The sequence below is a fragment of the Chamaea fasciata genome, unplaced genomic scaffold (genome assembly GCF_029207755.1).
Source record: "Chamaea fasciata isolate MVZ Bird 193981 ecotype frontalis unplaced genomic scaffold, bChaFas1.0.hap1 SCAF_4, whole genome shotgun sequence".
In the NCBI taxonomy this organism is placed as follows: Eukaryota; Metazoa; Chordata; class Aves; order Passeriformes; family Sylviidae; genus Chamaea; species Chamaea fasciata.
The window spans coordinates 45128604-45155239 of record NW_027094089.1 but is presented as its reverse complement, the minus strand read 5'-3'; the positions used below and the strand labels follow the sequence as shown (position 1 = coordinate 45155239).

The 26636-nt window shown below is 41.0% G+C and overlaps 1 protein-coding gene across 1 annotated transcript; it reads left to right on the top strand.

Moving 5' to 3' along the window:
- The first annotated feature begins 1864 nt into the window (after positions 1-1864).
- On the top strand, positions 1865-23060 carry KIAA1958 (KIAA1958 ortholog). The gene is made up of 2 exons (XM_066182389.1): positions 1865-3050; positions 21912-23060. Exons 1-2 carry the CDS (start codon positions 1901-1903, stop codon positions 22955-22957), a joined length of 2196 nt encoding a protein of 731 aa, XP_066038486.1. The 5' UTR covers positions 1865-1900; the 3' UTR covers positions 22958-23060.
- The last annotated feature ends 3576 nt before the right edge of the window (positions 23061-26636 follow it).

The window sequence follows — 26636 nt, the reverse complement described above, 5'->3', positions numbered from 1 at the left end:
AAAGTTGTATATTTGAAGAAGGAGATACTCTCCAGTGCCTAAAAGACTTGCAAATTGGGGACCTTCTGCGTTTATTATACTTCACAGATGCACTGGTCATGCAAGGAGCTTTGTGTTGCAGGTGATGCTCTTAGATCTCTGCATGTGGACTGAAATTCAAAATGTTGTAGCCATTGTTCTCTATGCATGCACTCTGGCTTGAGTTAGTGCAAAAACAAGTAGTAGTTTGAATTTTACAATTTTTTTTTCCTAATTATGTGCTTTTTCTGTTCATTCATTCCCTCCATACTTAATTTCAAAGATGTTAAAAAAATACCTAGAAATCTGCAAAGTTTCTAGAAATTCCCATGCCGGCTCCAAGCTTCACCCCACCAAAAACTCACAGTGGGTGGGGTGGAAAAAACCCAGGAATAACCTTATGGGGAAAATCATAGGCAGTACTTGTCTATTTTATTCCCAGTTTGAGTTTCCACAGATCAACCTTTGCTTGGTGAATGGAACTGAGTGGGCCAGTATGTGCAAGGTGCAATATCCTTGAAACACAGCCTCCTCACCTCAAACACAGAGCAAACACAGATATCTGCAGCTAACTGGTGGCAGGTGACACTAAGGAGCAACTAGGTAGGCAGGTAATAATTTGTGTTGATTTTAGGGAAAGCGTTCCCCAGGGGCAGTTAGCCACCTGTCTTTTTGAGCCTTGACGCAATTCATTTAGCATTTTAAAGTGCTTGTGTAAAAGAGGACAAGGAATAAAATTAGGTGTAACATTGCCATGAGTGCTGCACTTCATCTGGGAAAAATGTAATGGGCTTTTCTGCCTATATGAAAACAAAAGTGAAATGAGAACAACAGGAACTCCAAGACTTGCAGGTCATGTTCACAAAGAACAGCTGAGAGAGGGTTAGGGAGAACCTCTAAACAGACCGGCAGAAATGAGAAGAAGTTCGCAGATACTTTAGCTGTCTGAGGTCACTGGAGATTACTTCTCTGTCATTACTTGTATACAAAGAGAGACCTGCAGACTTTGCTGTCATCTTGTACTGCAAATTTCTAAATAGTTTTGGTGAAAATAGCAAAAGTTTTTCTTGAACTGAATCATGATTTAGATGTTGGAAAACAGACAATATGAAAAAAAGCAAAATGTTAAGTCTCAAAGTTAAAGGAAGGTTATGGCTTAAGTCTTGCAGGCCCTTTAAGAGTCTCTTAAGCCTTTAAACAACTGATGACTATCAGTATAGAACAGTGAAAAGTAGGTTTGTTTGCTTATTCCTGCTATTGAAAACTAAAGTTTTGAGCCTTCCTTTTGATACCTCTTAAATTCAGTTGAAAAGGAGATATTTGATTCAGTTGAGAAATGGGCATAAATTATGTAAAACTTCATCATTTCTTCAGATTCAGTAAAAGTTAGTGCTTGATTGCCACCCTGGTGTTCAAGATTAATTGTATGTTCCAAGATTTTGTTTAATTTTCATTTCCTAGGTATGAACACACAACTACCATCTTTTGGGCTGCTTTTATATTTTGTCAGAGATTTAAGCTTCTAATCATTTTGCCACTGATACTGAAATGGTTTGTTTGAAACTCAGTTTTCTCTTCAGTTCTATATTGCAGGTATGTTCTGAGGATGAGGCTGCTTAAAACCAGGTTTAGTTTTGAGATGTGATTTGAAGGGCATGAGATAAAAGTGAAATGGGTGTAGCTGCATGTAGAAATGTTTCATTTTCCCATCCAAATGTGGTCATGGTTTGGGAGTGCTGAAGAGTGGGGTTTTGCTCTGTCTCTCTACAGGTGAGAAGTAAATATGAGCTTGGCAACGCACGACCATCAGTGCCAGGACCCTGTGATCTGAAGTGTGTCTTTAGCTGACTTCCCAGTGGCCAGGCGCTGTTGATCCTCTGCCATGGAGGACTGCCTTCACACCTCCTCTGAAAATCTCTCTAAGCTGGTGAGCTGGGCCCACAGCCATGGGACCATCTGCAGCCTCATCCCCAACCTCAAGCACCTGCTTTCCGAGGGGGCGCACGGCAACCTGACAGCCATGTGGGGCTGTAGTGCTGGCCATGCCTACCACTGGCCCCTGGCTGCCACTTGCCGGGCCGGCTCTCAGGAGCGTGTCTGCTTCCAGGACAGCCGCAGCTTCAACTCGGACAGCCCCAGCATGCTGGGGGTGCCATCAGAGGCTCAGGCCAGCCCCCTGGAGCGCTACCCAGGCCGGCCGGGGAAGACCAAGCTGGATTGCACCCGCACTCGTGACTCCTGCGACTTCTCTTACTGCAGCGAGCCATCAGAGTTGGGTGAGCCTGTGGAGGAGTACGAGGATGAGGCCACCCTCTTTGACATGGTCTGTGAGTCCTCTGTCACTGACGAGGACAGTGACCTCGAGCCACACCTGCACCGTGCTCCCACTGGGCCCCGCAAGCGGCCAGCTGCTGCTGCCCAGGCCCAGGCGCAGACCACCGATGAGGGCGGCGGTGACGTGCTCCTCAAGAAGATCAAGCAGGAGCTCCCTGAGGACTACTATATTGTGGCAAACGCAGAGCTGACAGCTGGCACTGATGGGCCGGCCCTGGCCCTGACGCAGATGTCCAAGCCCAAGCCGCAGCCCCCAGCTGGGCCCTCCTGCCTGGGACCCGCTAGGACCACGCCCCAGCTGGCTGCGGGCCCTGACCCCGACCCACAGTGTCCCTGCGCCTCCCCGCCTGGCCCGCCCCGCATGGCCACACAGCGGCCACCCCGGGGACCCCTGGCCTCCCCAGCACGGGGGGCAGGTGGTGGCCCTGTGGCTGCCCTGCAGGTGCCAGCCACCAGCTCCAATGCCATCACTACTGCTGGGAAACCCATCAGCATCCCCCTCTCAGCCCTGCAGCTGCCTGGTCAGGAGGAGCCACCAACTGCTGAGGAGACCCTACCATCCATCCCACAGCTGGCCCCGGGTGGTGAGGTGGCCGGCTCGCCCTCAGTGAGCACTGAGCCTGAGGTCAGTTCCAGCCAGCAGCAGCCCCACGCCGCACCCACCACCACCCCCGAGGCAGCAGTGCAGCTGATGCCAGGTAGGACACTGGGTGGGAATGGAGGGGTGGTGGCATTTTGGGGATGGCTCCCAGGCCTGTGTCAGTGAGGGTACAGCCAGGGTGTACGTGCTGCGTTGCATCAAGGTCTTGCTGGCACATGAGACAGTAGGTATAGAAGCCACATACACCTGGGAGAGGATTCAGAAAACCTCAACTAAGCAGCTACACATGAGAAAGTGTACTGCAGCCACAGGCAAAATGGTTTTTAAGGTCCATTTTGGGTACAGTTGTGTCATGGGAGAGAGCATGCAATGACCTTCTGTTTACATGGGTCACGGAGGACACGAACTGGGCCATTCATCATTCTTGATGAACCAGAAAGAAGTGGTCTTAGCCAGTGTAGCCTAGAGTTGGGGAGTTTGTTGTTACCTTCACCTTGTCAGATGAGTACTGTTGGACCTGGAAAGGCAAAGGAGAGTACCAGGAGAGAGGTTTGTGCTTCTATAAATCGTTACCTCTAAATCAGAGCAGTCTGTGGACACAAGAAGTATAAGTACAACCTTACCCATGAAATTGATAAGACTTTAATCCATGATAATTTTTTTTTCCATTTTCCCAGTGAAAGTTCTCATACACCATGTCCGTAATTTTTCTCATCTCCTGCCAAAGCATATAATATTGGCACAAACAGATCAACATTTCTGGCTAAAGAGCATGTTAAAACAGCTGACTTCTGCTCAGTGATATCCCATGTGTAGAATAACTGCTAGCCACAGGTCTTTGGAAGGAGGTGGAAATCTATTTCTTGAACAGACTTGTCAGCTTCTTCTGGAGCTGAGCACAGACAGTTCTCACTCTTCCAGCTTGTTCTTTAGTGGTGCCACCCCAGGAGGAGACGAGGCAAGAGCAAGTTCTCCATCTTCTTCCTTGCCAGTTCAGCCTTGGACTGCCTGGTCGGACAGAGTATAAACAAACAGTGAAAGGCCTAAAAACTGCCTATATGCAGTCCTTGTGGCAGGTACTGCAAGAGATAAAACCCATGACTTTAACTCAAACATTCTGAAATCTGATTGCAGACTAGTAAATCTACCGATCTACTACTGGCCAGAGCCTGCAGATCTTTTTGCCAGGTAAAACAACAGACAAAGTTAAATAAGTTTTATAAAGTAAAATCCTACTAAGCATTAGAAATTTGAAAAGATGATAACTGTCTTAGTTACAGCAAAACAAATTCTTCTTTGGAACCCATTTCTTGCATGACTGCATCGCTGAGAGCTTATTTTGCAGTAGTCCTGTCATTTAACATCCCTTATGGGTATTCCCTTGCAAAATGCCATCTGGTTTATGACCAAGTCTGCTCTGCTAAATGTGAGAAAGGCAGGATACCTGATGCCACTCAACCCAGATTTTGTGTGTTCAATGTACTTGTTCTGCCTTCCTCAGTTTATAACCTGTCACTGCTATTGGTTCCTGCCAACCTGCCCCTGCAACTTGCTCAGTCTCAGACTTGCAATCTGGGACAACAGAAGACAAACCTAACCAAATTTTTTCCACATTTGGTGTGTGTTATCTGGGAGAGTATATTACTTTCAACAGATCCATTGAAAAATCCAAGCTCTTCAACTGTTTTGTCAGGTCCTCAGAAGCCAAACAAGGTCAGCAGTTGTTACTGCTTAGGGTTAAACCTTACAGGAATGGATGCAGCACAACATTTTCACATTTATATAGTTTCAAAAACAGGATTGGTCCATGTCTAGTGTCTCACTTTGAGAGCAAAGTAGGATTGCATCCACTGCCTAAATCAACCCTCAGAACCTATGAGTGCTTTTTGCATAGATTTTTTGCATAGACAAATGCTTTTTGCTTTTTGCATAGACAAGTGCTTTTTGCTTTTTGATAGGGTTCTCAGAGTGCTGTCCAAATTCCAGTTCGTTCAGTTATGTTCTCCATGGTTAAATTCCTTGTGCTGTTCCAAAAAAGCATTACACGGTTCCTCTATTCAAGTGTTGTTGTCACATGCTGTTATTTTACTCAGAGGTTGTGGCATTTTAATGAGGGTAAAGTGATTGACATATGACTAAAACTTGATACATGAGCAAAGTCCCCCATTTCCATAGAGCCTTCTCCTTTAGGAAAGAAGTGCTGGCATTATTAAATCTTCAAGTTGCAAAAGGGTGGGAAATGTTGGAAATTGAATTTATTACAGATGCACAGCAGATTCTTGCAGGTAAAATGTGGAGGTTTGATCAAAGACTAGATTAGGGTAGTTGCTCATGTACAGTGATTTTGTTAGATTGTCTCCTAACAAAGAATGATATATTGAAAGTGGTGCATGATACATAAAATCAGAGCAATATTGAACTACAAGAGGATGCTTATCTATCCTGTGTAAAAATTTTTCTGTCCCAAACAGACAGATCTAAGTCTTTTACAGTCTGATGTAAAAAACTTAATTATATCAAAAAGTCTTTATTAGAGCTATTATTAATTTATAGACTCAGTGCCTGCTCGACTAAACAAAGGTTTAGTTGAAAGTGAGTAGAGGATTTAAATTCTGTCTTGTCCTCTCCAGTATCTGAAGCCTTGCTCCTGATCCCATTAGAACTGGTGGTGTAAGGTCCAAGGTCTACAGGACTTAGGCCTTATTTAAGTTATGATTAAAGGCTACAATCGAACCAGCAAGAAATATTACTTGAGCTTTAGCTGAAGTGACATATCCTTGCATTTTTACCAGACGCAGCTGATAGTTTCCATGCATGGTAATCTCATAGATCATGAAAGTCTGAGTGAGATTATCCATGAAATCAAAAATCTTGATGATATATGTTAGCTTAGGCCAGTTTAAGCCACATTATGCTTTTGGACCAGTCTCTCTTTCAAATGTGTTTTTTTTTAAACTCAATTACTGTGTTAGATTAAGCTGTGGCAACTGAGTGTGTAAGCAGGGACCTTACAAAGATATTTTCATGTCTTAAAAGAGAAGTGGCATCCCAATAAAGATTTGGCTAGGTTAGACACTGAATTTTGTGTTTAGATGTCCATCTAAGCACTGTGGAATATACTGAATTATTTTTTGTTAAATTTCAGCACTAATAAGTGGACATTCATCTGGGAATTTTCAGATTTTACTTTACCATTCTAATAGCAAAGCCTTCCAGAATGCATGTAGCTATTATTTAGTCCTTTTTTAATTCTGGAAAAAACTGAGAGGACCTGCATGTGTTAGGAGAATTTTTGCAATGGTGGAGAGGAGGGAATTTCTGCAATTTCTACTTCTCAAACCACCTCCTCTGTCCTATGTTTTTGCTAATACTTGGGCTGGTTTTAATGTTCAAGAACCAGCAAAGGCAAGGTAGATCACATCAGTGGAGATGGAAGCTGACTAAGAAACATGATGCTTTAGGTTGTAGTACATGTAGCCTAGAGAAATTAGTGACATTTGGATGTCTAAAACCAGGAATGGAAACAATTTGGTGTTACTGCAGAAGGCCATGGAGGGAGACTGTTGCCCAGAGAAGGACAGAACTTATTCTGAGTGAACACAAGTTTTGATTCTGAGAGCCATAGGATTTACTTTGTAAGCAGAATTGCTGAAGAATTTATGAAGAATACTCTATTTCCACTTGAAGACTGAAGGTGAAGGTGTGTTTTATATTAACAAGACAGTGCAGCAGGACATTTCTGATTCAACAGTAGTGCATCACTATAAATACAGGAACAAAGAGTCCCATGATAAAGATACCCAACTTCTGTGTACAAACTGTGCAGAATGCAGAGTAGTAAGCAGAGATGCAAAATAAAAAATCATCTAAATGTATTGACTGGGGTTGCTGCTTTTGTCAGAGTAGTGGCTGATTACATTCTGTGTGTACCATCACAGTGCCTTCTATGTATATTCATCACTGAACTCGCCTGACTGCTTGTTTTACATGTACAGGCATTTTCAGAGTTTGGAAGGGAAGGATTTTGTCCTCTCATATTCAGAGTGCTGCTCACTGTCCTGGCATTGTGGTTATCAAACTGTACCCGTGTTTGAATGTGTGCTGTTATGGATGCTGGTCTGTGCTGAGGGCAGTGTTTAGCTTACCTGGCTCTGATGTCTGCTCTGACATCATCTCAATTCTTTTATTTTCTGTAACTGGTATGTCAGCATTCCGGATCAGTGCCAGGTAGTCTGGCAACTCAGGCAGGTATGTAGTTCTGTTCCTGTGCTCTCATCACAGAAAGGTGTAAGCAGGACTGCAGCCTTTCACAACTGGGACATAACATGGATTGACTCTTGTTCTGCTCTCAGTGTGGACATCCCTGTAGGTTACAGGTGTTCATATAAGTCCCTGTCTGAACATGACCATTATAAAATGGAGTGCCTCTGGGGTTTGTTGGATATTGATGTAGAACTCTTAGTGGAATATTTTAAGTGTTTTTCTGCAATCAGAAGAAATAGGACCTCTCCCTTTCCTCCCTTCTTTCTGTCTGCAATGTCTGGTATTGTGTGAGTTTAAATTAATGGGAACACGATCCATATATAAGATTTGTGGATTATGAACTGTCAGATGAGCATCAAAATGTTACAAAACTTTGAGGTGAAAGGAGTCTCTTCACACCTTATGAACTGACAGTTTTGACTAGATTAAGCTCTAACTTTGAAATCACTGTTTATCTATTTAAAAAAGTGTCAGCCTTGAACATTCCAAAGAAGTGCAAACAAGAAAAAATAACGCCTTTTTATGGGTATATATAAAGCATACAGAGCAGCCAAATGTATCCTTTTTCTAATTATTGCAAGCCCAGTGAAATGGTGCCAAAGATAAAAGTAGCACAAGAAAAATAATCACATAAAAAGAAAGTTACATAACTCATATTTAAATAAAGTTCTTCCAAGAGTGCTTAAATAACTGCTGATTGGTCTCTGTGTGTGTAGTTTACATACAAAGACTGATGAGTTTTGGCTAAAGTGTCTGTTTGAAGCCTACCTCCAGGGACATATGCTCCTGAACATGGTCAAGTGAACACTTAAATATTTGTAGCGGTGAGACAGTCTCTTCTCTTTGTGTTGTACTGAAGAGTTCAAAGTCCACTAGTGACTCTTTAGGTCGCATAATTGATATCTATTGCTGATCTAGTCGATGGACGGAAAATAGTAAGTGCTGAGATACATAATTACAAAAAGTATAGCCCCCCCCCCCCCCTTTTTTTTAAAGTTACTAGGGCCTGGCTTATTTAGGAGAATAAAATTACATCATTATACTTTTAAATATCAGAAAAAGGAAGCTATTGACTTGATTAATCACCTGATCTTGCAGCAGTGACTTGCCAGCCCACTTCCTCCTTCAATTATCTCCATCTAAATGCTGTTAAATTATAATCTAATGTTTTGGGGGCTGTATTCTAGAAGTCTAGCTAGACTTCTTTATTCTAGAAGTCTAGGCAATGGTTAGTTATCTTTACAATATTACATGGGAGTTCTGTTTAAAAGCAGAAGAGTAGAATAAAAAGGACAAGTTTAGCCTTGGTAGAGCAGTCATGTAATTGCTTTTATCATCTGGATGCACAGCATGACAAATTTTTAAAAAAGAAATGACCTCATAGTACTAACAACTCTAATACGAGAATTGTTTATGCAGCTGTTCCTATGAGAGGCATTTATCAAGGTAGTAATTTTTGCAGGAGAACACAGAAATGAAAACTATCAATTATTACAATATCTTTTGATTTTCACTATGCGTAAAAAATGTACCTATTACCTTTCAGGACTTCACATGTATTTTCTTTAGTGCAAATTCCTTTCAGACACAGAAAGCTGATGCCAACCTTTTTGTATAATCAGCAATGGACTTGTCACCTAGGGGTTTCCTAAATACTGTTTATCACAAGGGCTATACATGCAAAAGATTAGGCTGCTGCATTCCTTGATGTCAGGGCTTGTTTCCTCTTTTCAGCATGGACCTCCTGTGAGTGGAACTGCCTGCAGCACAGAGACATCTCCTGGCAGCAGTGTTACTGTAGATATATAGGTATAGATAGAGGTATAGATAGAGGTATAGATATAGATTGTATAGATACAGATATATACATTTCCTGGAGGAAACCATTTGTGAGTATTCATACTGAAAGTAGACTGGTGTGGGAGATGTTTGGGGATGGGCTTTCAGTTGGATTCCTGCAATAAAAGGTGCATAGGCCTATTGATTCTGTGTAACAGAGGAGGGTGAAAGAATGATCGTTTTGATGCAATCTATAAAAGTTATTTGCCTGCAGCTAGGGGGGAAAGAAAAGAGCTTTTGCAGCCAGGCCCCAGCAGCTTTTAAGGATTAATTTTGTAAAGCATGCCAAGTTCAGCTGACAAACAGTTGAGAATATTCACTGGAGTTCTGAATAGAGAAATTGCATCACTGAGAATTATTGATTCTTGATTTAAATATATTTTTTTCATTCAAAGTACCATAGCACAAAGAGTATTAAGGATGATGGTGTGTCATACCAGGAGACAAAACAGCACATTTCAATGAATGGTTGTGTTCGGGAGCATCACCTATCATTTCAGACCCAGAAATACACCCTGTCCCCCATTACTCTAACATGAAACTCTGAAAAGCAAAAAATAAGATGCACAAGTGAAAACAATAACTTTTGCAAACCAACGTGTTTGAGATGCTATGTTCTCCCTTTCTTTAGAGTGTTTTAAATAGGCAGCTGTTTTGTGTGAAGTGCTCTGTTTTATAATACTGGGATATAAAAGAAGAAAAGAATGCCTCTGCTGGTTCCAGCTGTCCTGAAAACATATGGAAAAAACAAAACAAAATTGGACACATCTGTATTAATATCACTTTAATTTTAGGAAATAGATTACTTAACATGGTGCTTTTGATCAGAGATCAGTTCCTTTGTGTGATCTTTGCAATTGTTTCATTTTGGAGTTATTTTCAGCTTAAGATTTGTGAGTCTTTAAGAAAAGAGAAATTAGGTAGGGTCAGATTTGGATCTGCAGAGGAGATGCAGCACAGGAGCCAAGAAAGATGCTGAATCTGGAAAGGCTTCAGACACACACTTTACTTTTGCACTTTTCATGGAATGCTAGGAGAAAAAGGGAACACAGTGCTTGATGGTTTAGATCTGAGAGTGATTTTCTGCTTTGTGTGAGGCTGGTGCTTCACTAAACAGGGCCAAGAAAGCGATCCTTCCCCTGTTTTGGGTAGTGGTGAGACTGCACCTCAAATCCTGTGATCAGTTTTGGGCTCCTCACTCCAAGAAAGATATTGAGGTGCTGGAATGTGTCCAGAGAAGAGCAACAAGTCTGGGAAAGAATCTGAAACACAGCTGAAGGAACTGGGGTTGTTTAGCCTGGGCAGCCACGTAGGTGTTGCTCTCTTCTCCCAGGCTAGTGACAGGATGGGAGGAAATGTTCTCAAGCTGCACAAAGGGAGGTTAAGGTTGAATATTAGGAAAAAATTCATCATCAAAAGGGTTGTAAAGCATTGGAACGGGCTACCCATGGAAGCGGTGACGTGAGCATCCCTGTGAAACAGTTCAAAAACTGTGTGGATATGGTGCTTGAGGACATGGTTTAGTGGTGAACATGGTGATTGTATTAGGTGGGTGGTTGGCCTTGATATCTTAAAGGTCTTTTCCAACCTTAGTGATTCTATGATTCAGTGATTCTGTACCTACAAAAGGACTACTACACATATGTATTCAAGATCTAAGATTTTAATAGTGTCAGAACTTGGGAAGAGCTGTTTTCACCTGTCTCTGTGATGGGAACGTGGCATTTTTACATAAGCTGTTCTATAAAGCCAGCACACAGTGACTACTCATTTCTCCATACCTAAATTATATCCCTTTTAGTGAGTTTTCTTTTGCTATGTCTTTTTTTTTTTTTTTTTTTTTTTTTTTTTTTTTTTTTTTTTTTTTTTGGTGCTTGCAGTGAGCCTAGAATCTGCTTGAGCTTGAAACAGATTAGTAAAAATACCTGAGTGTATTTTCTATCTCTCTATACAAGATAAAAATTTGGAATACAGAAATCCTTGTTTGAATTTTTCCAGAAAAGCAAACAGAAGCATGATGGTATTTTAGGTATTTTATCATGGCTGACACAGCACAGAGCAGTACTTGCTAAAACATTCAGATCCTGGAAGCACTGCAATATGATGAAATCTGTCTTTCTTTGATAAAGTATGCTGAAATGAAGCATATGCTCATTCCAGGAAGTGTTGAAACAGTCTATTAAATGAAAGCCTCAAGAGAGAGAAACTAGAATGCCTGCTTTCCCAGATGATCCTTTCTTGCTGGGGCACTCCACAGAATGGTCACAGAAAAGCTGCTTTCAGCACTGATTGTTTTGAACAGCTTGAATGTGGCTGGTGGCCTCTGTGGAACAGTTGGGCAGAGCTGTGTTTTCATTTCCCAAATAAGTCTGCTTTTGTCTGGAGCCAAGCAATGCTGCCCTTTAAAAATGGAAGGATGCTGCTGATCACACAAATGTTGTGTTAGACACAGCAATTCCCAGGTCATGGTTCCCAATGAATCCTGCCCCTGGTAGGAGTAGGGGGCAGGGCTTCCTGCTCAAAAGTGCAACTGAGGACCTTGCTGAGTCTGATTGAAACTTTGTGTTATTGAAACTTTACTTAATTATACATTGATCATTAAGTGCATTGGCTGTGTCTTACTTCTAATATATACCTGTTAATCCCTTTAACTCTAATTAATCAGTAAATGCACATACACACAGAAATTCTTCACGTGTTCCTGTTGATTAAACTGAGGGTGACTATCACAGTGACACTGCGCTCTGTTGTAGCTTTTCATTAACTTCATAGATCTTCATGACGAAAACATAACTTGAGATCATACAACAATGGCTTAATAATATTTAATCGATAGATTTCTGTTTTGTACTTGGGAAGGAAAAAATGAAAGAAAAAAACTGGTCTTCTGTTTTGTTCAGAGAAGAAAAAAGGGTATTCTGAGCTATTCCACCCCAGGTCACGTCACCCCAGTACAACAGCTGAATGTGCAGTATTACTGTATTATTTCAATCATGAAACCTGTACCCAAAGATCAAGCCTGTGAAAAATAAGGATGTTCATCTCTGATTCTTGAATAGCTTATTTTGGTTTTCTGTTTACATTAATTTCTCTTTTCACTGGGTATGGGCTTAATCTCTGCTTTCCTAAAGCGACTGGCATAGCTGTATGAATGACCCAGAGAAGCACTGATGGTTTTGTCTGAGAGTAATTTCATTTTGTCCACAACTTAGAGCACTCTTCAGATTGTTATGGGCTCTGTCCTTCAGTCATGTTGATATGCCAGCTTATGGAGTTTTTTTTCTGTCCTTTGCTCTTGGCAGATGGAGCATTGCCATTTGTTTGGGACTTCATTTCTCCTATGACTATAAATTCAAGGAAACAAAATAACAGACAGGAACACTATTCCTAGCATTACAGAACAGTGTGCATGCCTATATGCTGATAGACATTTTGGCTTTTTGCTATCAGATTTACATTTTATTTTTCCTCTCTGTATAAAGAATTGGCTTTATGCCTCTGTTTTCCTTCCCCTGATTTAAGATAGTCTTCAGAAAACTTACAGTTTGACGATGACTTGTCCCACTTACCATTCACTTACAAAATTGTTAAATACATCAGACTGTTTATTGCGCTGGTGCATATTAAAATAGCCAGGTATATTTATAACACACCCACAATTGTATCCATTAAACTATACCCCAAGTCAGGTCTTACATTAATTGGTTTGTGTCAGTTTTGATATGAACTCATTCAGTAGCAGGTGAACTGATTGTTCATATCCTATATAGAAGAATAAATTATTTCTATGAAAATAACAAAACAATCCTGGCAGGAAAATTTGACAGTGTAAATACAAAAGAGAAATAATAACAGTTGTCTGAGCAGCAGAGAGGTACTTAAGCTGTGTATACTCTCCTGAGCGTGTACATATCTAGGAAACATCTGAAACTCCTCATTTTACTTAAGGAGACTTTACTCAAGTAGAGCTGCAAAATGTGACTAAATATTTACTCAGTCAGACTATGATAAATTAGGTTTAAACATGTATTCAAGGACAGAAAGAAATGAATTGTGCCATGAACAACAGTCCGACTCTTGATGAATGTGCCTCTCTTGCAGGTTTGTCTCCTTACTGTGCAGAATTTCCAGCTGCTCCTGCACCTCCTGGGAGTCCTTGTCTTGGCAAATGCCTGGGCATGCCATGGCTAGTTTGGAATAAAGTGGTCTTTGGTCAGCTGCGGTGTGTAAGCAGCTGCCTATCATGGTATCTAACACTTGAGGGCTGTCCTCCCTCCGAAAGCTGGGGTGTTTTCATGTCTTTACCCTCTACCCAGCTTTGAGTCTTCCCCAAGCTTGTAGGACCTTTGCATTTTAAATTTCCATCCCTTTAATGTGATGAGAGTTGTGTTTGGAAATGTTAAAATAAAACTCTTAGTTTTCATTTTTTCTCGAGTGTTAGGAGGACAGGACTCAGCACAAAACAGAAAAGCAGACTAAAAATCCACCTTAAAAGCCATTTCACTTGTAGTGTTAGACTTCATTCTCTCTGGAGATCTGTGTAAAGAGCTGCTCCTCAAATACTGCTTTCTGAGCCAGTGAAGACAAAAAAAGTATGTGTTAGTGTGCGTGGAATTTCCTTATGCAGGTTTGTAAATTATGAGCTCTTCATAGAGTTTATGCCCTTTGTAGCTTGCTTCACTCGTACTGGACAATATACAGTGAAAGGTAAAACCAAATTGGTCTGGCTGGGAAAAAATCATCCACAGAGAATTTCAGAAATGATACATGAAGATTTCTAACAAGGCAGTTGGAGTACTTTGCTAAGTTAAAGACGGTGAGAGAAAAAATACTGAAATGTAGTTCTTTGGGGTGCATATGCTGCAATCTGTATTACCAGAAGTAAATGGCTTGACTTGCCAACACATTTCCTCTTCCTCTTGGTGAACTAGTACATAGTTCAGACAGAATTGGAAAGGGTGGGTTTTGATTCACTTCCAGTGGCACCTTAATAAAATAGAGGAAAAATGTCTGCAGTCTTTAATAAGCAATATATCAACCAAGTGCCATCAGCCTGTGTAGAGAGTTTCACAGTATGATTTATTATGTTAATTACAGTCTTGTAGGCCTCATGCTGGTACGTCTGAAACTGCTCACATTCTCAGCTTGATTTAAGAATTTGCTTTGGCCATGACTTAAAGTGCAGCTTATTATGATTAATGTAATAAAATATTTATTACATTCTCCTTTTCTTTGTTTCTCTGCTTGCTGCCCCAGTTTGATGCACTCATTTTGAAACACTGTTATAAATGAGATTTCAGATGATAAGGATTGTCATCTGGTTTTAATCTCTTTCTTTGGTGTTATGTTTTTTTCATATCTTTTGTTCTTACTCTCTCTTCTCTCCCCTTCATCTTTATTTCTCTTCGTAATTCCCAGTTCTGCTTCTCAGCTGCTGTCTAGAGTGAAACAAAAGCAGGCAAACTTCATAGCCCTGTCTCATCCCTTCCAGACCTCTTGCATTGCTTTCTTGGCTATGCCTATCAAAGATTTTTCTTAAATGTGATGACATTAAAACTGGTGATACACTGTAGCTGAGAGCATGCTAAGTCTCTGGTGATATGAGGTGGCATGTTTTACATGTATTACATTAAAATTCTTCTTAGAGAAGAAAAAGGGCCTGTTTCTCATCTTCAACTGCAGAGAAGCACAAAATTCCTGTGCCAAATATTCCAAAATTTATACCTGTGATTTTGTGCAAACCAGCCCAGTAGTTAAATTTCTGGCTGAGCAATCACTGCTTCTGAGAGCTGTTTACACATCTATAAATCCGTCTTTCTCTGTACAAGCATAGAAATGGAGAAAACTTTCCAAAAATGTAGAGTCTTGATTTTGTTACGTAAGAAATGGATTTTCACCATGAGAATAGTATAATTTTCGAATTATAAACCTAATTCAATAAAGGAAGTGTGTCTCAGATCTTTACTGTTTTTCTCTTTTTTTTTTCTCATTTTCTTTCCTCTTTTCAGCTTTTGAATCAAGTCACTGTATACATATAATTATTATTCAGTTCCATCCTCTATACATACAATGACTTAGACAAGTTGATTTCTACATAAGCAGATACTTAAATATAGGGAGACCAATCAAGAATACACTTAAAATATGCTTTGTGGAATTGTAAACTTACTTGGGAGAAAAACTGATACTCTTTTGAAGATGTGTAGGAAACACTTTCCAGGCTGGTGCTGAGCCAGCTCCTCTTTGAAAATGAGTGCATCCCTTCTGCTGTGCATCACGCACTTCCAGTTCTCAGGGTAGTGTAGAGCATTACCATCATTCCTTTAATTCCTTCTGCCACAAGGCATAAACTAACATACTTTGAAAGGGCAACTTTTCTTTGTGTTGCTAAGAAGTCCCGAGTTAAAAAAAACCCAATCTGTTTTCCAGAGTTAATATTTAATCTGAATATAATATAATATGAAGAAAATAATTGTCAAAAAGTGTCTCTCTCCTTTAGCTTTAAACTGAAACCAGTACCTGGAGTTTTGTAACAGTGTTAGCCATTAACTGTTTGGAAATAATTAGAATATTATATGGCTGAATACAAAAATGCATGCTCAACATACAGCTGACATTAGCTTCACATTATAGGTAATGTTTTCCCACTTACCAACTCCAATTTCACCAAACTACCTGATTTGTTTAACCTGAGCTCTGAAAGAATAGAAGTTACATCTTAGAAGTGAACATTGTTGAAGGAAGTTTAGTCAGTTATTTTGAAAGGAATGGAGTTTCACATTTTTAAAAAAGTTTTCTAATAGTTTTGGGTTTGTAGTATAGAAGACTCTAAGTGTAGCTTTTATATCCTTCACCTCTATGAAGAGTTGAGTCTCTGAATGTCAATTATATAAGGTTCCAAATAATTTGTTTTTATTTGCCTCCTGTAAAGATAATAGCTATGGAAATAAGAGTGGGATGAGGCATGGCAGGAAGACCTGAAGATGGTTGCAGGTTTAGTTACAGTCCAGGTGAATGATTTGAAATAGGCCAGATAAAATAGTAGATTCCACTCTGTAGAGAATTACAACACCACTCCAGCTGCCAGGGGCGTATATTATACCTGTACATTACCTAAATACCAGATACATGGGTTTCTCAAAATATTTTCTGTTTCTGCCATTCTCCATGTTGTGTCCAAGCTGTAGCATCCTGCTGTGCAGTGTTGCAGTGTTGGGCAATCCTGGGAGAGCTGGAATTGGTATACTTCTTCCTGTCAAATGGAGGTTGAATCTGGGTAAATATCTCACTGTGGATACAGAGGAAATACATCCCATTTTGCATTGCAGCAGTTCATGCCAGTGCATCTCAGAACAGCTTCAAAAGGAGATGGGAAACTGTATGGCCTCATACCACAGAAATGTCGCTGAAATTGTTCAGTGGAAGAAGGGAAATGCAAGGTAAAACTGGAACGCAGCATTTTTCTTTTCCACTACCATGATGAAACCCAAACCAGACAACTAGATGAAGTGAATCAGGGGGAACATTTTTGTGCTGGAATGGCTCAGATATCACGTGCATCAGGTGGAGAAAGAAGGCAGCCTTGTAAAAATTGGAGTTCCCAGAGGGCTGCTGTTTTGCACTGTTCATTAGCAATTGCTGGTATCCATTGCAAAGAAACAGTGACGTGGTCAGTCATAGGAGAACATAACTTCTTAATCCCTTTTCATAGCTACAAATTTTCTGACATCTGAGGATTGTACAGAAGTACCATTAATATCGATCTGTATTTTGTTGTTGGCTTTGCTAGCAGCCAAACTGCACCTCAAATCTTTTGAAGCTGTTTTCAGAAAGTAGTGAAAGAGAACACAAACCAGAAATCAGCTCTAGTGTCTGAGTGAGCATTCATTACCAGGCCATTCTATACCTTGCAAAAAACGTACAGGTGACTAAAGTCTATTTTAGTGACTTTACTTCATGGAGATACTAATGAATAAATATTCCCATATTCATTTGTTTGCAGTCTATGTCCTTTTTTGTTTGATATAACCTAAAGCTTTTTCATTTTAGAGTCATGAAACATTTTGCAGATAATTTCATTGGAGAAGGTTAACTGAATAGAAGTATAATTTTTTTTGCCAAAAATAACGTCTTTCATAAGTGCATATTAATTAATTCTTTAATACTACAGATTTTACATGCTAATGGAAGATTTTTCTGAAGATGTTAAACTAGAGTTTAACATTTTAAATGTTAAAATAGAGTTTAACTTAATATAGTGGGAACAGGGAACTTCAGCTGTTAAACAGAATTTAGTAACAATATTAGAGGGGTAGGGTAGACATTCAAGAAAAAAATACAGAAGCAATTTCTTCTACTTAATCTCAGGATGTTTGTGTAAATATTTAGAGGCACTTCTGCTGTGGATACCTTCTGCTCTTACCCTCAGCCTCATTTTTGGCAGCAAGAGATGAGAATGGTTTTCGCTGGTTTATTCCTGTGGTATGGTGAAAACCAGCCGTCAGCTTTCTACCTTTGGCATGCAGAACCAGTATGAAAATTCCAGTATGCTGTGGTATGACAGTAATAATCATCTGGTTCTGACAGGAAAGCAAACAGGGCTTCCAGGAGGGCACATTTGTCAGAGGCTCTTGCAGCTGTTCCCCACTGTGACTTGACCATAACTCCCTCGCGCAACAGTGTAACCTCTGCTCAGTGACACTGTATGTTTGAGAGTATCATTTGCCTATAGATACCTTCTTGAAACAGGAGGAGACAGGAGAAAAAGGTAGGAGCAGGCTGTGGTTTATTTGAATGGTTTTAATGGGCTGCATATTGCCACAGCCCAAAGGCTGGATATCACTGCTTTTCAGTAATTGCAAAACAGAGGCAACAGCCAACCTTCAAGGTGCTAGGGAGTGGAGAGAAGGCACTTAGCTTCAGCATAGAGATAGGTGGTGCTTCATGTGTGGTTAACTAGGCTTTTTCACTTGAATGAAAGCATATTGGTGGAAGCAGGGCTGCTGCAGGGGCATTTTCCTAGTCAGGACAAAAATTTGGCAGGGAAGTCTTCAGCTGGTGTTGTGATTCCCCCTAAGAAAACCCACCTTATTTTCAACATACATCTGGGAGACCTCACTGCTTACCATGTGCAGATTTTAAGACTGTTTGCAGTAAAACCTCAGCTTTGGGACTCCCACTGATGTCACAAATGCTCTCTGAACTTTAACAATCTGTATCTGTCTGTCATGAAAGCAAGTGCCTTTCCCCCGCCATATGTAATTACAGAGGTTATGTCCTTTTCAGGGAGTCCAAGTGTGTGTCTGTGTGTGAGCTGAAATTAAAACAAGCCTGAGTTTGATAACTCCACTGATAATATTAAGTCTTGGCTGTATTAAGATCAGATTATGGAAAGATCAGAAAACAGCTGTTTCTCTATGGGAGAGATCATCTGATGGTCATGGGCTAGCCTGGGGCATCTGCTCTGGCTATGTTGTCTGTTTAATCTCTACCTGGTCATTTTATCTCTGTCACTGCATTTGAACTAGAACATCTTAAGTACTCATCTCTTTTTCAAACTCATAGTTGTGAGTTTACCCTGGATCCCCCAGTAAGGTGGATTTTACTGTCTTTTTCTGCCACGCTCTGGTTTTCTTGGAAATGAAACTCTGATTTGGGATATGATAAGAAACACAACAGCTTTGTGTAGTGATGCAGCTGAGGGGGCAGGACCTCAGGAAATGTATCTCCAATTCTTTTTTTTATGCTTCTGCTTGTAGTCTGTAAAACATGGGTAACAGAGTTACTAGTTCCAAAGGCTGCATTATGACAAGGAAAAGACACTAAGGATATTTGGCTTCATAGACCAATGATGACAGTAATTTTTAGTTGATTGGTTCTGACCAACCAGCTGAGAGAAATTAGACTGTAACATGAGAGTATTTGTCAAGCCTAAAAACAGAGACATAGAGAAGACTACAAGAAAGGTGAAAGCATATGTAACACCTGCCCATTCTCCTATCCCACATCAATTTGCAGCTTGCGGATGTTCTGATATAGAGGTGTTTTCTAGGAGTACTTGGTGATTTTTTTCTGTGCTTTTACCCAGTTTTGGAATCCATGCACACATGCACACTGAAGAGTTGATTCACTGAGTAGTGGAGGTTCAAGAGCAAACAAGTTTATATTTGCAGTAGTCAAGGAACTAATGTAGATCCCCATCAGTGTTTCCAATAATTTCTACCAGCTCTTTTTAATGTTCCACCAGAACATTAAAAAGAGGTTTGGTCTCTATTCAGCAAGATCAGCAAAGTAAGACAAAGCAAACATCTGGGAACTGTTCTATGGGAAACTCCCTGCATTTGTGCCATGCTACGTGATAGATCACCAGTACTCTCTTGTAGGAAGAGAGTAATCCATTACTACTACTTCATCCTGGATTTACAGCCAAAGTAGAGGTAGCTCTCCTGATGTGCCTACAGGAAAACCTGACCCATTCTTTTTTAACGTTTCCCACCTGCTTTGTGAAGTAACACACAACACACCACTGCAGAATCGTGTTTCTGCGTTACTGTTTCGGTAATGTCAGCTGGGAGAATCTTTAACTCAGCATGGGTTTTATAACTGTTAGCTGCAGACAGGGCAATTTCCTTTGCAGATTAAGGGAAGATGCTGTAACATAAATGACTGACTGGGTGTCACTCCTGTGTTGTGACAGGCTGTCCTCTAAGAAGAAGTGATTGATGGCATTTATAAAACTGAGCCATTATATGTGCTGTTTATGTTGAAATAGAACTTAGGATGTGGGCTGTCAATCAAAGCAATGATTACTTACACAGTTGTATAATAAGTGGTGGTGGGTGCAGTGAACAAAATATCAGAGTAAATGTTTGTTTTGGAGCTTTGAACAGGGCTGTCTCTTTGTTTCCAGCCTGCATCCAGCCACACTAAAAGGATCTATTATGTACATTGCCTAAAGCATGAGGCTTCAGTGCAGTCTGCTAGGAGCTCTTTGAAACTGACATCAGTATTAAAACAAGTTTCTGCATCAGGCAGGTGACCTTTCTTTTCCCCCTGGAGTACAGTTCAATCAAACCTCAGTCCTTTGTGGCAGCATTTTTTCCTACCCACAGAAGCCCCCAAAGGCCTCAGTTGCAGATGCCCACTTCTCTGTGCTTTGCAGGGATTTGAGAAACCCCTCTCAATGGGTGAGTGGTGTGGATGCAGGATGCCTCTCTCTGAAGACACTGGACCTGGTTGTGAGGGTTATAAACTCCGTCCTGCTTCTGTCCTGCTGAGAAGTCCTGGGGCAAATTATCCCCTGTGCCTCTGTCTGCAGATGTGGTATGGAGGTGATGGGATGAACTTTCTTGAGAGGTGCTCTGTAGATTGGTGGAAGGAGAAGCTGCCAAGCTCTGTACCAGAGTTTCTGCACCACAGAGAACACTGCAGGTGGGATAGAGGAGAGACTGCCTTCCTTTCCCTGCTACCTTCTCCCCTGCTAATAGACTTGCAGGGAAGAGAGAAGCAAGTGTCTGAACACTGGTGCAAAGCCATGGGTGTGCTACACAGCCTGACATAAGCTTGACCTGAATGGCAGAGAGGCAACGGGAACTCCACCTAGTCTCATATCACTTTGTGTGTGTATCTTGTGTGGGAAACACCTGGTGAGGGTTGCTATGGCACTGCTATAAGGATGCCAGAATGTATGGGTTTTGCAATGAGACCAAATAAAAAATAACTTGGGGTTTTTTTCCCCTCTTCTGCTTGTTAAGTGGGAGAGACAAAATGTGTTCCATATACAATTCCAGAAAACAGTTAAATAATTGAATTTTTCCTTCTTTGCATTTGCTGTTAATTTTCTAAAACCGTTAATATTTATTATGACAGTTCCACCTATATGCTTTAAGCTGCATTCTTGTTCAAACAGATAGTTTGTACATGCCAAGAACACAGTCCTTAGAAACACACATCGCTTTTCCCTTTTATGCTTCTCTTATGATCAGCCACAAAATCAGCTGTCAGTAACAGCTATCATAGTGATAGCATCTGAATATTGTGTTTTGATATGCCATTGATTGTAAGGATCTATGAGGATAACCTTTTAAAGCAATATAAAATTCTTTCCAGGATTTGATTTTTCTGCAAAATGAAAAGACAGGGTCATAATTGTCCTGTCAAGGTACAGTTTGATGACATAGAGAGGCTGTATAATCATGATTTTTTTCCCCATGTTTTCTAATGTGAACATATTAACTATATCTGCTTTATTCTTGTACATTTGTAAATTGCACATTGCTCTGTAGTAATTTTACCTGTCATTTCCACAGGATGTGATGCCTTATTTTGTCTTGTACATTCTGACTATATTTATTTCACTCTTCAAAAGTATGCCCGATTAAAGATAAATATTGCTATCATAAATATGATGCTTTAGCTCTCTCTTTTTTTTTTGTTTGTTTTTTTAATATAAGCAGTACAGCCTCTGGTTTCACGAATGAAACAACTCTGAGTGGGCTTATTCCTGAGTTTGGACCTTGCACACAACATTGAGATCCACAGAAAATCCTTCCACCTTGCTTTTGTTGTAAAAAGTCTCTTGCCTTTAATCTCAATGCTTTTCACAAATCTCCATGCACAAAACTGTGCACCAGTGTCATGAGGAGCTCACCTTATTTTGTATCATATAGTATGTCTTTTGTTAAACTGAAGTTGGTTTTTCAGTCCTGAGACAGGTATGTAAAGATGTTTACCAGTGCTCTTTGTGAAATTGATTTTAAGTTCTTTCCTTTTTAAGGAAATCTGTTTTAGGAAAAAGTGCATCACATGAACTCACTGCTTCTGCTTTCTCTCTTTTGTCCCATTCTTCCTCTTCCAGATCAGGATGAGAGAGCAGCAGAACTCAGCAGGGAGCAGAATGAGAAGACCATTCGCAGCACACAGACGGCTCTCCGCAATTTCCGAGAATTCCTCATTTCCAAGTACCCCTCTGAGACCCGTGAGATCTATGTCATCCCCTGCAAAGAGCTCGATGCCTATCTTGCATCCTTCTTTGTGGATGCCAGACAAAAAGATGGGTCTGAATATGAGCCAAACAGTCTGGCCAACTATCAGTGTGGACTGGAGCGGTATCTCAAAGAGCACAGGTATGGATACAGTATTACAAGGGATAAGGAGTTCAAGAGGTCTCAGGAAGCTCTAAAGCAAAAGCAGATAGAGCTGAGGTGTAAAGGCAAAGGAAACAAGCCACACAAATCCATGAAGCTCACCTTTGCTGATGAGCTTATCCTGCGCAAAAGAGGCTTGTTGAGCCGCTACAATCCTGAAGGGCTTCTGAACCTTGTGTGGCTGAACAACACTAAGGCATTTGGACATTGCACAGGTTTCCATGGGTCCACCCTCAAGTGGGGAGACATTCGGCTGCGGGTGACAGAGACTGGGTTGGAGTACCTGGAGTGGATGGGGCCAGACAATGGGGATGTGAGTACCAAGAGCAAGAGAGGTGGGACAGACTCGCGGGTGTACGCCACGCAGCACTCCCCGCAGACCTGCCCCGTGCAGGACTACAAGGAGTACGCCCAGCGGCGCCCTCCGGCCATGCGCTATGAGGATGCGCCTTTTTACCTCTCCATCAAACCCGTTGTCAACTTGGCTGCACTTCACTGGTACAACTGCCAAGCCCTGGGGAAAAACAAGCTTGCCAAGATGGTGAAGACAATGTGTGAGAAAGGCAACATCCCTGGCCGCAAGACCAACTTCAGCGTTTACCAGAGCTGCAGCACTCTCTCAGAAGCTCAGAGCAACCAGCTGGTGCTGATCTGTAATAACTTGAGCCAGCAGGCTGCCCAGTCCATGGCAAGCCACTCCAATACTGGCAACTTCATAGTGTCAGCATCCTATGACTCTTCATCTGACACAGCTTGAAAGAACACTGAACACTTTTTTCTTTTCCATTTTGCTTCAAGCATTCAATTTGTGCTCAATAATACACATCAGCTGTGATTGTACACTATTCCCCCTTGCAGCCCTCTCTCCAGTGTTAATTCACTTTATAAGAATATATAAACATATATTTTTCTTTTACAAATAAGTCAAAATAGTTTAGTATTACTAACTGTATTTATAGTGTTAATGCAGAAATGAAAGGTACTTATGGGTTATAATATGAATGCAGATTTTAAAAGGATAAAAATGGTTCTCAGGCAACACAAGATAGACTGAAAATACCATTTTAACATGCACACATTAATGAGTGTAAATCCCCAGGGAGGCTTACGTAGCAGTTCTGTTCTAAAGTATTTTTTCAGCTTAGTATTTAATACAACCTCCCACAGTGGAGAAGACAAACTTAACATTGGCTGCTGCTTCTTACCTGCTAGTTTACTCTTGATCAGCAAGACCAAGAAATAAGAAATACATTAGTGTAAGTTCACAAAACTATATACAGTATTTTTTGTCTGTTTTTATTATGTTTCCTGAGGCTCATTTACGCTGCAAAAATCCTGAAGTCGGCTAAATGCCATTTTTAACTTTTGGGTATTTTGATTTTCTGGGATCAAAATGTTGCTGGTGTTCAGGCTAAAAAGTATTGTTCTCAACAATATGCAAAAGTCTAATGGCAAGACCATTGTCACGCATAATTTTACCTCTTTAAGCATAGGTTGTTAGTATTTTATCACTGTGTGTATGTAGTGTAGAATCTATTGACGTAGAGCACTCTTTCAGTATTCTGGGAAAACCAACAGTGCAGAAAAATCTGCAATCTTATCCCAGCTGTACAGAAAAATGGCATCATCAATGTCTTAAGCCATCATTTGAAATCCACAAAACAATAGAGAGTGTAATGATATTTCTACAGCAATTTAAAAAGAATTTTTACAGAAGGGTAAAAAGCTAGATAGTTTTAAGTGCTGGAATACAAATTTAGCTACACATCATCTGTTTCCATTGCTGACAATGGAAAATGTGCATGTGAATCTGAAGGCAGAATTTGGACCATAAAGCCTTGAAATAACAAATTCTGCTGTTCTACTTTGTAATGTAGTTGTTCTACTACAAGTAGGAGAAAAACACTAACAAATTCACTGTTCCAGTGAACAATTATAATTCTTGACATTTAAAATTAGGAACAGTATTTCTCAAGTAATTAAACTTAGTTTAAGTTCCACAAGGATGTTCTAGGGCTGTGGTGAGGCTTTTTTTGAGTCTGCTGGGGTAATTGAGTGCCTGCTGAAGTCAGTGGAAGAGACAACCTTGACTGACTTCCTCTATGTATTGGACCAAACAGCTTTTGGAGAGGCTTTCTTGTTTTGCAATTTTTAATTGTTGTCTTTCTTTATGCTTGTTTGTCTGTATTTCTTCACATTCCTACATATCTTTCAAATTCTTTAGATCTGCAGCTGTGCAATGACTAATCATCACTAATTCCAAAGAAGAGGTGAAATAAAGGTAGCAAATAGAAATAGAAGTAAGCTACCTAGCACCTATAGTCTTTCTTTCTGTGTTCCTAGCATTAAATGTTCCTGTGTGAGAGGGAGGTGGCAGCGTGTCTGCACCTCACTTAAGCCTTACTGAAGGTATGTTTTGGGGATGAAATAGATAGCAGATGTGCCACTGAAAAGTCTAAGGGGATAGATTTTCTCTATAATATGTATCTGTCCTCCAGGAAGCTTTATGCAGGTGGCACAACCTTTTTTTTTCCACATGTAGCAAGGCTGGTACAAAGTCTGGGTTTTCTGTGTCTGACACACCATGGTAGTGTAACCACCAGTTCTACAGTCTTCCATTTACAATCCACTGTCTCTCAGGGTAGGCAGTGGATTGGAGTTTGCAAGCAGTTATTCATATTGTAGAGCCCTCCTTTTGTAACTTGGCTTTGGGATTCGAGGCCAAATTATGATTCTACTGAAGTGACTGCAAACTGTGTCTGTCGCTTTCAGTGCCATGGCATATCTGACTTGTAGGTGAAGGAGACAGAAGCACAGAGAGATTTCAGGTGAAGCCAGAAAGACAGCTGCTGAGTTTCCAGATGAGGCCAGACATCTGATTGTTGTTTGCACTGCCTTGACTTTTCACAGCAGTGCTTTTAGTATGATAGAGTGAAAAATAGTTTTGCAAGGCCAGTGCTGCACTTGGGTTTCTTTACTGTTTTCCACTGAGGACTCACGCAGTGGTGCTTAGTATGTGCTGGAGTGTGAGTATTCCATGCCAAGGATCTCTCTCAAAGTGCCAGGCGATAGCTCAACCATGGAACTGACCTCTGAGTCCGTCAGGTTTCTGTTTCTCCCCCAGTGGCACTCATCTCAACACTTCCCAGTGACAGCTATTGCAGTATCTGACTTAGTTCTCTACATTTCCTTTCCTGTTCTGCAGTAAGGGGATGGGTATCAGCTGGCCTTTGCTGGGCAGCAGATCTCTGTTTCCCACCTCTCCTCCCCTGCCAGCCCACCCCTTTGCTCTCAGGACGTCAGTCACTGGCTGTTCATGTCTGTGCTGCAAGCAGCTCTTTGAAGTGTTGCTTCAAATCAGTGCTGTAATTTAGCTTCAACACCAACCTCAGAAGAAAGAAGACTGGCACTCTTGGGTTTTGAACTGAGAGGTGAAAAGAAGCATTTCCCATGACTTCTTGATTCTACATGCTGCCTAAATTGGAATACCACAGTATTAGAATGGTTTGTGCTGATCTCCAGCAGCAGTGAGGCAACATCCCTGATACCCTTGACTTAGCAGGGCACATGAGCAACCTTTGGGTTGTCTAGTTAGGGGATAAGCAGTGGAGTGTGTGTTCTTATTGTGATAGCCTCAATATTATAATGAGGGAGGCCAGGGCCTAACTGGAATTAAATTTGGCCAAGGACATCAAGGACAACAAGAAGGATGTCTGCAAATACATAAATAACAAAAGGAAAAGGAAGGATAATAGGGGCTTGTTACTAAAGGAAGGAAGGACCCTGGTAACAGAGGATGTAGAGAAGGCAGAGTTACTGACCACTGCCTTTGCACTGGTATTCACTGGCAAGACCAGCCCTCAGGGATCTCTGACCCAGGAGATCAGGGTAAAGGAATGTTGGAAGGGAGAATTCCCTTTGGTCATGGATGGGAAGGTGTTGGAGAACACCTAGACACCCACAAGTCCATGGACCCTGATAGGATGCATCCACAAGTGCTAAGAGACTTGGTGGATGCCATGGCTGCGGCTGCTCATGATCACCTTTGGCAGGTCTTGGAGTGGTGCCTACAGATTGAAAAAAGCAAATGTTACCCCAGTGTTCAAAAGAAAAGAAAGCCCAGGAAATTACTGGCTGGTTAACCACACGCCAATCCTTGGAAAGGTGAGGAAGTGCCTCATTCTGGAGGCTACTTCTCTCCACAGAAGAAGGTGATCAGGAGAGTCAGCGTGGATTCACTAAAAGTAAATCATGCTTGATCAACCTGATTTGCCTTTTACAATTAAACGACTATATGGATGGATGAGGGAAGAGCAGCAATCTTGTCTACCGCAACTTCAGTGAGGCTTTTGACACTGTCCTCTCATAGGCAAACTCAGAAAGAGTGGACTGAATGGGAAGACAGGGAAGTGGATTGAGAACTGCCTGAACAGCAC